The sequence below is a fragment of the Nicrophorus vespilloides genome, unplaced genomic scaffold (assembly GCF_001412225.1).
Source record: "Nicrophorus vespilloides isolate i.1.1-1 unplaced genomic scaffold, Nicve_v1.0, whole genome shotgun sequence".
NCBI lineage: Eukaryota > Metazoa > Arthropoda > Insecta > Coleoptera > Silphidae > Nicrophorus > Nicrophorus vespilloides.
In genome coordinates, this window is record NW_017100102.1 from 242 (window position 1) to 13,105 (window position 12,864).

Sequence of the window (12,864 nt, forward strand, 5' to 3'; positions counted from 1 at the left end):
CGATGTCCTATGCATTATAACAAAATATCAATATTATAAAATTGCAAAACTGTATTTTCATATCTCTAACAATGTCTGCATATGCAATCATAATTTTTTTCATTTTTTTTGTCACAATCACACTTGAATCTATAGTCCGCGGTACATTTAACCAATTATTATGATTTGGACTTTATTGTATTTATTTGCCATATTGATTATTAATCTATTCGATATAACATTTAGAAAATCAGTTCGCTTTTGACACTAGAAACTTGCTTCTCAATGGCAGCGTTCCTTTTGTATCATTTTATTTTTTGAAGATCCAATGGCTTGAAACGCTTCAATCTTATTGTTGTGAAGCTGTTATCCAAAAGGTTGACCGCCAACACATTCACATGCGAATCAAGCCTGTCCGTGAATTTCTTGGAGAAATTTTTGGCAACTTATTCCACTATATTTATTCCAAAGTCTTGATGCAGTTTCCTATTAGTGATGTACACCTACAATTTTTCTAGATAAAATTTTATTTGTTTCATCTGTATTAAAGATAAAAAAATTATGATATTGAAATAAAATAAAGAGAAATGAAAAAAGTTTCAAACATACTACATGGGTATGGTAGTAAATGATAACTTTTGTTTTTTTTTTTCGAGGCGCCCCAACTTAAATTAGTTTATCTCAGAACGAACTTTATGTTAATATATCAGAATATTCGCGGTGCTCTTCTAGTACAGCTACGGTGCACAATTTGGAAACCCTTGTATTAAGTGAGTATTTTAAAGTTAAAAATAATTTAAAATAAATCATCAGAGATGTGTACATATTCGACAGGCGGGCGAATAGTTACGTATTCATTTACTACGAGTTCCACGCAATGTTTAACTGTCTTCAAATTTGTATTTATATATTTCAATACATTATATAAATACAATATGTATACAGTGAAAACTTACTTAACGTGCACCTTGCATAGCGAGCATTCCTCTTAACGAGCAAAATGAATTGTAAGAAAAATGACTCGCTTAACGAGCGACATTTCGGATAACGATGAGAACAGAAGTCCCGGATTGCGCGCTCGCTACATCAGTTTTAAAACTTATGTATACATATGTGGATTTTTTAATATGTTTCACTATACAAGTATTTCACTATAAGAGTAAAAATCCGGAAATTTTGGAACGGATTAAACTTGTTAAGCGAGGTTCCACTGTATTTGTATCATGATTTAAATACATTATAACGTGTTTGGTTGCCTACATCGTACATCTTTGAACTTGAATATTTGTAATATATCGTAGAAATGATACATTACGATACGGTTTCAGTTAATCATGTCATTTGACTCTTGATGTTTACTTGAAACATTACACTATAATATAAATATGAGATGAGATCCATGAAATGTTAATTAAAATATTAATTACTTATGGGTGATTTATATTTATTTATAAAATCAGTTCTTTAAAAAAAATATATACACATAACATAATGAATAAACAATGATATAAAGCACTTAACATATGGTTTACAATGTATATGTACATAAATATAAGAAATAAATAGAATTCTATTTATAGTTCTTTTGGTTACATAAGTAAAGATAACTTAGGAACTATATCACAGTTGAAACGTTATTATCTTTATTGTCTCCTAAGTTAAGTACCAAGGAAGTTTCTCCGATCGGCGCTGCAGAGTCAACCAGATTCTCTGCACTTAGGGAACTTAATGTTTGGTCGTTTGTTAAAGGGCGTCGTACTGTGCTTCGGCGGAAGCTGCTGCGAAGAATACAAGCTACATCGGCGGCTGTAAGACCCGTACTGGAAGTGGCTATAGTGGCCAGTTCTCTTTGGAGCGTACTTGGGCACGCGTCAGGTACAGTAATTGCAACATCTCGTTGATTCTGATTCATTTCAACAAGTACATCATTGTAATCTGGCGGCGGCGGCTGTTGGCTTTCAACTTGTGAACTCGTTGTCGGCCTCGTCCTCGAACCACTACTCTCACCCAAAGCATTTGCAATCCTTCTCACACTGCGCCTTATACTTTGCCTCAAGAGCTTTGCAATCCTGGCCCCTGTTGCTGTTGTATAAGATGGTGGAGGTGTATACTTTGGGGGAGGATCTTCTGCTGGGATAGTTCCCAGATTGCTGTTGCCATTGTTGTTCAGAGATGCCGCCGCAGCTTCCTGTATAGCAATGTCATCCATGTGCTCTCCAAGAGGTGGTCGATACAACAACTGGATGCGCTGTGAAATTAACATCTATGAATCATGCCCTAACAAAACGGAATTCGTTAATACTAACATAATGGTCTTGCTCGTAATCCTCAATTAAGAAAGCAATATCAAAGTAAAAATTTCAAATTAAATTTTAGGATTGGAGCAACAATGAATCAATTACTTACTTCTAAGATATCGTTCGGACCGTTATTCAAATATCTGTAGCTCTGAATGACGGCTATAAAGGGAACTGCCAGAATAGGAAGTAGCTGCAGCAAAGAACCAATTTGACGAGCCCACAGGGGCCAATATTCCAAAACCAGACCGTGATGCCAAACGAAAAGTTCTCTGAAGTTACCGTTCTTGAAAAATGTTATGCACCAAACCTATAACATATTGTTCTAAGTTATACTACTGCTATTTGTTTATTAAAATTTAATAACATACCATTAGAATTACAGGAAGAATTACATTCCAAGTGAACGAGAGCAAAGCCGGAGCCCATCCCATTAGGCAGCTAGCGGTATTCGAGTTGAATATGGCAGTGACTATGGTGTCTCCGCTATACGGACGACCACGCACCATGAAAACAGCTAAAATTTGTAGTAAGATTATCAGAATGAGCCACCAAACACCACCAACGGTTAAATCCAGGAAATAAACAACGTATATTCCAAACTGAAATAAAAATATTATTAAAATAATGCAAACTATATGCTAATCTGACTTTATTACCTCTGTGGTCATAGGTAAGCCAAGCACAAACCCACAAGCGCAGCTGAAGAAAGTTATTGTGGTCTCCCACGACTTAAGTACTTTCGCCTTAATAGCCATAATTCCAGTAATAACGCAGTGCCAAATGGCCAGCTGTTGTGCAATTCCGAACAGAATCAGAATGAAGTAGAATAGAACAGTCCAAAATGGAGAAATCTTTTCGGCACCCAAAATCGCGAAAGTTGCTGGAATCAATTCTGTTGCAAAACGCAATACCTGAAATTGGACATAAAAAATTAGATAACAAAATAATTCAAAATATTTGTAAATATATAGTTATACAGATACTATTTATTTTTATGAACAGGTACCTAGAATATACCACTAATATGATAACATAAAAATAAATTAAATAGCAAAATATAACATTATATCCTCTTGTATGTAAATAAAAAAGTTAAGACAATATTAATTAACTACAATAGTTTAAATAATATATCTCAAACTCAAAGACATATATTTTCAATTATTTGTAAGAGTTGTCTAATATTGGACAACAAGCATTTGACTAGAAGGATTAACATTTATTCTATCCATTTCGATTTTCTTAAAAAATAAAAGTGATCCAAATTTGGCATTTTCTATATTTGAAAATTTAAATTGAAAGACAATAATGACCTGATATCCACTTTCTGCGGAAGGATCAACCCCGGGTCTCGTTACTCTGTCCCCAACGATAAACGAGTTATGCACCATGTATTTAACTGGAGTGGCGGCTAAGTTAGGCGGTAATGGATCCTTGGCATGTCTCAGGAATGTATACGTGTTTATCCCTTCTGAGGAATCGAATGCGGAATTAAAGTATAAATCCTTCTTCTGCAATCCAACTCAAACTTACCGAAAGAATCTGGATGATACGTGTATCCATTCGCTTTGAGTATTTGAACACATGTATTGGCTAGAAACGCGACTAACAATAAAATTGTTATAGTTATAACAGCTATAAGACTAGAATCCCGTTGTAACAGGTGTTTATTCTTGTTGTGCGACGCTATTTGCATGACGGCAGCACCCAGAAGACCCCAAGTCAAAAACACTTCCTGGCACGCAGCCATCCAACTCTGAAATCATAATATTACCATCGTTGAAACCATTACACCGACAAATATTGATACACGCACCTTCGAGTTTACGAAAAATTCGTTCCAGGAAGTTTCTGGAAAGATGATATTCATCAAGTCCGGCGGCATCATTCCAAGAAGCTTTGCAGCAAGGACAAACATTCCGAAGATCGGAAGCAGAGTAAAGACGTAAATCACTTTGCCATAAGATCGTAATCCCTTGCTGAGAGAAACGAAGACAATCATCCATACAACCGCAAGGTTGAACGCCGGTTGGAATTTTATCGTTCCAGTCGGATTGCCAGATGCCAAATAGTGTCTCTGAAGAACGATCCCCGATAAATAATCCGGAACGGTTTCCGATAATTTGTATGTACCGTTCAGTAATAAATGCGAATTCGCTGCAAGAAATCATAGAAATTATAAATTATGCATTAATGGTTGACAGTTGCATTTACCATTTCTGTAGAAATTTACGGGCTCTGCCCATCTGTATCGTTCGAATTTTGTGATGAATGAGTCTCTGAAGTAAACGAACATCCAGCTAACGCCGATGATGCTGTAGACACCGCTCAGGATGTTAAAAAATAGTAGGGAAACGCCAACCCCTTGGAACATCGGCGAAATCTTCCACATGTCTATGACACCAGATCCGAGCTGCTGGCCTAGGCATAATTGCAGTGTAAACAGTGGCAATCCGATGAATAGACTGACTATGAGGAACTGGAAAATGAAATTCGCCCCAAAGTGGATTGACAGCGTTGCGAAACGTGAAATATTGAAGATTCCCAAAGTGCAACCCACGTAGGCTAATGTAGAACTCAAACTATGGGGCCACTGTCCTAAAGGACTCTCAACCTCTGGCATTTCGTTGCTACTTGTACGCTGCACTCTCTCACATGATCTGAAAAAATATACAATTTCAAATTAAATATGTATTCTACTACCAGCATATTTCATTTTAGAAATTCACAAATAATAACTGTATGTCGTATTAAGGTGACATTTCTATTAATAATACGATTGTAATACGAAGTGTCTTATACAAAATGCTTTAAATATATTTTTACAATTTCTAAATCAAATAACAATAAATTAAAATTTACAAATATTAATTATATTACAGTTATTTATTATGATGACATAACTATAAACAATATGATTGCATAATTTACGAAATTAAATTTATTTTTGCTTAATTGTGCATTTTTTTTTCAATTTCTTTGGATTTTCCACACTTAATGGCCTATTGAAATGACAGATCTTAGAAGTACAATAGATGGAAACTCTCACTTAAATTGTTGTCACTTCAGTAACAATAGTCAAAATTTCATTTCGGAAATACCTGCAAAAGTTTCTCAGAGCCATTAAGGAATAATAAAGATGTCGTTTTGTAACGATTTGGTATTAATTTGCTGGTTTTTCGTTCCAATGTGGAACAATTTTTTGTTTACTCTTTGGTCACGTAATATGGTTATTATTTTTGTGTATAACTATTTTATATGAGTTTACACAAGGTTTTCGATATAACAAATAACGTTAAACTAGGAATGAACACACTTTACATATTTCTTATTTAGTTTTATTATAAAAATAAAAGAAGATAAATTATCAAAATTTTCCTATATAATTTTGATAATTAATTCGTTAACTCTGGAATTCAGAAATATGATTGTTTTGTAGAATATAAAATAAATTTACTTTTAATAAATATATAAAAACACTTATAAAATATATCAAATAAATCTTATTTAATAAAATTGTTTTAGTAAATAAATTAATATTATTACAAACATAAATTTGATTTGTCAAAACAAAAATATTTTTAAATACAGATATAATAGTAGATAGAAAATTATCTTGTGTTATATTATTAAATCAAGGTAAACTGAAAATTTGATATTGAAGCAATTTGACGAATGTTCTATTAATGTATTTAGCAATCTAAAGAAATAAAAAACGTTCAGTTTGAATTTAGTACAGTGAAAATATAATCGCATATTATAATTGAAACTATAATCGAAATATTGCCGAAAACGGACGTCAAATAAAAAATGACTGGGCATCTTAATTATCTTAGTTCTACTTGACCTTGTACTTTTTTATGATTGAATTGAATACAGTTACGTAAAAAAGCATATATAATTAATGTAAGAACGTAAAGGAAAAAGTACTCTGATGTGTGTAGAAGTATAACGGAATTTTTTAGCATTTTTTTTTTCACGAAACAATAATTGCGGAGTTTCCTGACACGTCTGAATATCCGATTGTTAAATCACCATCTTACAATAAATGAATTGGATAATTATATTAGTTACATTATGGATTAATATTAAATTATATTACTTAAAGTATTCATATTTATTTTTAAGATTATTTTCTTTTATGAACAAAAAACTCAAATTTTTCACAGAACGTAAAACGCATTTATTTAAGGATGCAATTTGCATATTGTAAAACCTTCGCTTAGTCATTGAACGTACTCAATTCATAAACGTTGTTCATTTTCTTGCGACTAATTAGGACGTTGTTTAAGTGATTATATTGTTAATTAAAACGCAGCTGAGTAAAAATAAAAACTACTTTCATCAACTTCTAAAACTTAATCGAGATTGAACTTTCCGTGAGCAATTTTCCGGATTGGCAGAGCACGAAGATTTTTTTTTTGAATTACCTGGAAACAATTACAGGAGAGAGAAAAAAGGTGGCATGCCGGGAATATTAATTTTGCACGTTGTTCGGGCAATATGAATACAAACATTGGCCAGTACTAATCAATACGTTTTTGTTGCTCTTATCACACGGAATTGCGTGTCGAAACACATAAAAGAATAAAAAAGTAAATACTTAATGTGGTTTTAAATACATGTATATTCCTACTCATATGTTCTGGGTTTCGTGTACACAAAATGCATGTTAAATCTGTGTATCGAGTGAGTTATATGTTGAATAAATTATTTAAAGCATTGAACTTGAGTTGAATTCGTAGTTAACTTACATATTAGTATTTGAAAGAATCCAATTTGTACGCCCTTCGGATCGTTTATAGAAATAAAATTGTGTTCACTATATGTTCTTAGTAGGAATAGTTTGCGCACTTGATGTTCACCGGTTCAGACGGTCTAGTATAGTGTCATCGCCAAGAACTTGAAGATCACCGGCTCCGGCTGGTTGCCCCAGAAGAGAAGGAAACTCAGCGTAACCGTTACCATTCAGATCGGTGACCTAACAACTACTAACAGCAACTCCTCATAACTACAATGTACCCTTAATATTACTATTTTATTGATCCCCAAAGGTTTTTTTAAACAAAAAATTATAATAATATATTTATTTGTCACAAATTCGACTAAAGAACTATCGACCTAAGTCTTTCTGCCCGATAATTATATTTTGAAAAAATAAAACTAAATTGTTGCTCTAAACATAAAGAAATATTTATAAATCAATAAATAAAATAATTATGTTATCATAAATATCATTCAATTTAATATGAAATATACTCATGTATAACCTCAACTGCTATCACCCATTATACTATAGTCAACTATATATATTGTTTAATTTTCATAATTTGTCTGGCGTTAATTTAAGTAATTTATTATATTTTCAAAAGGATTTTAACTTCGATAATGTTAATTGATCATAATTAAAAATAAATTCTAACAAAATACTATACAATATTACTTTTCGTTAAATGATCTGTTTTTGCTATTATATAGTCAAGTTCCTTTTTTGTGCTGTTTAATTTGTATCTAGTCCCTCGATTAATCCGGTTTCAAAAAGTCCGGGATATTGGCGAAACTGATTACTCAAACTATGCGAGGTATTGTTGTAAAATTTGTCACATTCTCATTGTTATTAAATTTCAAAATCAGCAAATAATTTAGCAACAATAAATAAAATAATAACATGTAAATATTACATATCACTATATTTTTATACATATCAATAGTTTATAGATTTCTATTTTCTTGTAAATTAATGCATTCATATTTTTTCTATCAAACCAACTGATAAATAATATATCAGAAATTAAATCTGACAAATTATCGTTGTACACATTTTGGAGTTCACAATATAGTGCTTAATACTCGCATTGTACATTCATGTGTTTTTATTAATAATGTTTATAAAACTACCTTAAAAAACGACTTTGGACCAATGGTTGATAAACTCCATGAAAGCGTATGGGTCGTAGATTATAAAACACCTCGTAGTCATACATTTTTGTGGAGCTTAAATATTTACGATTTGTAAACCTGATAGATATTGCTTTTAAAAAAATGCAGCACCTTCACGAACTGGCTCATGTATGTAGACGGATATAGCTTATTTATTTCCCTTTTTATCAGTGTTTTCCTTTTTAATGCTAATGAGCTGCGCAGAGTGGGTGCATGCATATGTATAAAAATAAATAAGTTTAACAACATACACGCGAATCTTATGAATAAAAACTAAATTCTTACTTTAAAATTCATAATAGATGTGACTGTTATATTGCACTGTTGTTCTCATAAAATAATACTAACTACTAATTACATTTCACAATTTTGGATTATCAATTAATTGCAAAAAATAACATCAAATCATTAGATTTTGCTTTGTTGAAGGTTAACAATTTGGAACGATGACGCACAGGCTGCAAAACAATTCACATTGACGTAAAAGTGTTAATTTATTGTTTCAATGATATTTTTTAAGCATGCTAAACTTATTTCTAAGAAGATTTTCTCTTAATAATGACAGTTATTGTTTTACTTATTCAAGTCTTTATTTTCTTTAACTAAAGTATAGAATAAAAAGTATGAAATAATAATAGGTTTAGTTAACATTAGGCTAGGGTCGTAAAATGAAACCCTTGATATGATAGTTGTTCCTCCCATAACAACCAACGATGAATAAAAACTTTCAACTTCTCAAATTGAGACCTACAAGAGGATAAATATTCTTAAGTACAATAGTATTTATGTTATCTATTGGATACAAACTTTCTAAAAAAATCAAAAACGAAGTAAAATAACAATTTTTGTTACTCTTACATTTCTCATTTAAAATGTATATATTAAATTACTATTAAGATATGTTGTAGTTAACTTTGCAGTTAAACTTATGACTTAGTAACTAATTTAATTAGAAACATGTCAAAAAAAGGTAAATATCGAAGAAGGTAAACAGAAAGCATTCTCTCAAAAAAGTAAATAAACTATAAGTAAAAAAACGTTTCGTGATCTCCCTGAATTTCAATGAGAGTAGTACATATTTCAAAATTATACATATTTTCTTTGAATGATATTAAATAACAATTTAAATACTTATTTTATTATATATTGACGATTTGGCACGATTTTTACCTTGCAGTTTCCATAACTGCAATATCATTATATAACTTTACGCGATTTTCTCGTGCAATTGCGAGCATAGAATAAATTGGATAAGATGCAATCTGTCAATTTGACATAAAGTGATCTTTGAACTTTTAGCATTTACATAAAAAATACACTGCGCACCTTAGAATCGGTTACATAAGTCAAAGCTCGTGCGCTTGCAGTAATTTCTTTAGGATCAGTATGTGTAACGTTTACGGTTGAGCTACCAATTACTTCGTACACATGAGAGAGCATTAATTTATCGATTGAAGTACGAAACCGAAAACTCATACATTATAAATATTTTATAAATATTTATTTAACTTTTCCAATTTAATCAAGTAGAAAACTGTACGTGGTAAATGCACGTATTTAATAGTGCAACGCTGCATTGGATATTAGAAAGGGATTTGCGAAAACCGTTTTCCTTGTATGGTAAGTAAAGGACGATCGCATAAAATCAGATCGAAAATGTCTGATGCATATGTAATACGTACAACTTCCATCCAGGTTTTTTGTGTTTTTACCTCCAGCAAATGTTAATTCACTATCTCGGATACGCAAAGAAACGGAGTATGTACAAGGAGGAAATGCGTGTTGCAGATTTCAATTAACGTTAGGTTTCCTTTTGCAGCTATTCTTTTACGTTTTGTTTGATACTCTTTTTTCCTTGTATTTCTTCAGTCATTGAAGTTCAATTAACATTATCATCCTGTTGTTTTCCGCGTACCTATTTTCTTTTATGGTTATGGCGAAAATAGCTGAAACTAAGTGCCGTATATCCTTTGATAAATATGTAGTATTCAGTGTACAGTATAATATGTGCACTCGTGTACTAAGATTAAACAAATAAATGAAGAAACAGTAATTTCCTTAGGGTACATATAATGTACATAGATGACACGTATCGTATTACTCTTTAACGACTCTAAATTACATTGCATAATGCAGCCAACTTGTAATTAGCTTAATTGCAATTCGTTTCATTAACATTATTAATAGTGATTTATTTTATATGTATATTAGATTGTATATTACATTTGTTCAAAGATCGACAAGCAGACTATTCAACCACATGCAAATAGTCATAATTATAGTATAATGTTATTTGATATTCGATATATTGTATTTAGTTAATCAAATGGAAATTAAGTATAATTCTAACTAAATAGTTCTTTAATAATATCTATATATATATTTATATTGTTTTGTTTAGCAATTTAACATTATGTTAATTGTTATTTTATATTTTGATCAAGAAATGACTATGATAAGCGAGTTGACACTATTCTACCCAAATGACAAATAATGAAAATATTTGTAAACATTTTGTAACGTGGTAAAGTAGACAACGCTGCAACTACGTTCCACGGTGCAACTATGCTTCCAAAATTTTGGGGAGACCGAATCGAACCGCGAAGGAAGACGGGTCGAGGTCTCCAGTTGAGAAGATATATATTTGTGTGCTCCAAAAGGATGGTGTTGGTGCTCTAGAGGAGCCAAGGCCCACAATCGGAGAAGAAGTTTGATGATCATAAGGAAGCAGTTATCAGAGTTCTTCCTCTCAATAAAAGGAAGTAGAAGATTTGTTAATTTGTATTTCGTACACGAATCACCCGTCGTATTAGAATTTCGAAGAATATAAATATTGTATTTTGTATTCGGTCAAATCTAGAGTTTTTCTATAATCAACGCTCTTCTGGTTCTAATGAATTAACTATATTAGAAAATAAATATTATGTTAGAAAATAAAAATTAATAATCCATAATACAAGCATATATTTGAATCATGACTAAAAGCAATTTAGATGATTCATAAATATGACATTATTTGACATTTTAAATTATCATGTGTACTAATCATCATATTATGACATCATGTTTTAAAATTCTGTATGAGCATTTTTCATAAAGTATCTAAATATAAATATATAAATTACTAATGTTCTATCTGATTATGCTGATGCAAAATTAATTTAATCCATGTTTTCTAATTTTTTCATACTCTATTTGAGATTATTGGATCGTTTTTGTTTTAATAAATTGTTAAGTTGGTGACATTGAAAAACAAATGCATTTTTTACTGAATTGTCAATGCAATGGCGGCGCTTCCACCCCCGTTAAATGTGAATCCAGTAATTAAGGTATGATACAAATGATAAATTATGAACAATTCGTGTATTTTAGAGTTTCAGTTAGCCAGATGGACTCTGCTTTTATGGGGTATACATCGTGGTTCCAAGAGACAGAGGAAACTCGCAAAGAAGGAAGTGAAAATAAGAGAAGCGTATTTAAAGAAGAAGAAGATCCGAGATGAGCAAATGGCGATTCAAAAGAGCATTAGCTCAGCAAGGGATATTGCCTTGTTGGCGGCGCTGGCGGAACCACCGATTGATTACATGCGCTACTATTCACCACCAGGCAGTACCGCACCTAAGGCTGCACCTCCACCTGAACACCACCCGCAGCATGAAGTTATACATGAAGTTGTGCCAAAACCTGTTGAAGCACCACCAACCAAAGAAGATTCTCACGATGAACATGCTGCTCAACATTCTGATGAACATGTTGATGAAGAGGATGCCCATGATTTCGAAGTAATTGAAGAAAATATTCGAGAAGACGAACAGGAACATGAACATGCACCTGTTCATGAGCATGGAGACGAGCATAAAAAACCACCTTGCAAGCCCAAGAACAAGGAAGATTAATCCTTTTGTCTGTTTATTCTTTTGCCAATAATAACTTTCATCACCATCAAAATGCAAATGATTCACTTTGACTTGAACGCGTTACGCAAGAAGAAGTAAAGTATAAAATGTATAAACGCGTGCAGGGCAGACAAAATCCGAATTTGCTCCACTTGGTTGATTTCCGTAATCACCGGCCTGTGTTTCCGGCCCACTTAGCTGTGCCGTACTTTCCACGTGGCACATCTAATAACGCAAAGATTTCCCTTTTCTCCTTCTAACCATTTTTCTTTGGCCCATTGGGATTTTGTTTTTAGGTGATCATTTACTTGTTAATAGTGCTCTCGACCCAGATTCCATCTGTTTACGTAACGCTACCAGACGGTATGGGAACCAGGGATTCGTAAAAAGGAAAGTATAATGGTATTGTGTTCTGGATTATTTCTTTAGTTGATTAATGACGACTCATTGAGGAAATAATTATCGCACGGTGTTTTAATGGATTGCTATTTATGCGACCTCGTCGAATATCAATATTTGTGAGAAATGCCAACAACATGCAACGAGAAAAATGTAGTTGTTATGTCAAATGTTAGTTGCTTAGGTTAATTAACTTGTAGTTTGTATACACATATTTAATATTTAAAGTTTAAAAACCTAAACCACCAACGTAACTAAATAATATGTAATTTGTAATTTTTATCAACACAAATAGCTTAAAGAGAGTTATCACCAATCTTATAAGGCAAAATAGAAGCAATTTTATTGAC

General features: G+C 32.1%; 2 protein-coding genes across 7 annotated transcripts in view; one reads left to right on the forward strand and one right to left on the reverse strand.

Moving 5' to 3' along the window:
- Positions 1–1,520: 1,520 nt before the first annotated feature.
- LOC108568137 (sodium-dependent serotonin transporter) overlaps positions 1,521–12,864 on the reverse strand; it is a 38,573-nt gene continuing 27,229 nt past the window's right edge. For 3 of the 5 annotated variants that reach the window (XM_017929072.1, XM_017929069.1, XM_017929071.1), the window contains exons 3-11: positions 4,494–4,939; positions 4,096–4,436; positions 3,813–4,035; positions 3,593–3,750; positions 2,936–3,190; positions 2,648–2,878; positions 2,386–2,586; positions 2,286–2,306; positions 1,521–2,227 (exon numbers count right to left, since the gene is read on the reverse strand). In XM_017929072.1, the coding sequence (XP_017784561.1) occupies positions 1,595–2,227; positions 2,286–2,306; positions 2,386–2,586; positions 2,648–2,878; positions 2,936–3,190; positions 3,593–3,750; positions 3,813–4,035; positions 4,096–4,436; positions 4,494–4,939 (2,509 nt within the window). In that variant the 3' untranslated portion in view covers positions 1,521–1,594. Of the gene's footprint in view, positions 2,257–2,285; positions 2,307–2,385; positions 2,587–2,647; positions 2,879–2,935; positions 3,191–3,592; positions 3,751–3,812; positions 4,036–4,095; positions 4,437–4,493; positions 4,940–12,864 lie in introns of all 5 variants that reach the window. The other 2 variants (XM_017929070.1, XM_017929073.1) reach the window with 2 other exon arrangements.
- Positions 9,621–12,640, forward strand: LOC108568138 (early nodulin-75-like). 2 transcript variants are annotated; one of them, XM_017929074.1, is made up of 2 exons: positions 9,621–9,839; positions 11,592–12,640. In XM_017929074.1, the coding sequence occupies exons 1-2, from the start codon at positions 9,767–9,769 to the stop codon at positions 12,113–12,115; spliced, it is 597 nt and encodes a 198-aa protein (XP_017784563.1). In that variant the 5' UTR covers positions 9,621–9,766; the 3' UTR covers positions 12,116–12,640. The 2 variants fall into 2 exon arrangements, with proteins under 2 accessions (XP_017784563.1, XP_017784564.1); XM_017929075.1 differs by lacking the exon at positions 9,621–9,839 and adding an exon at positions 11,439–11,548 and having other exon boundaries at positions 11,600–12,640.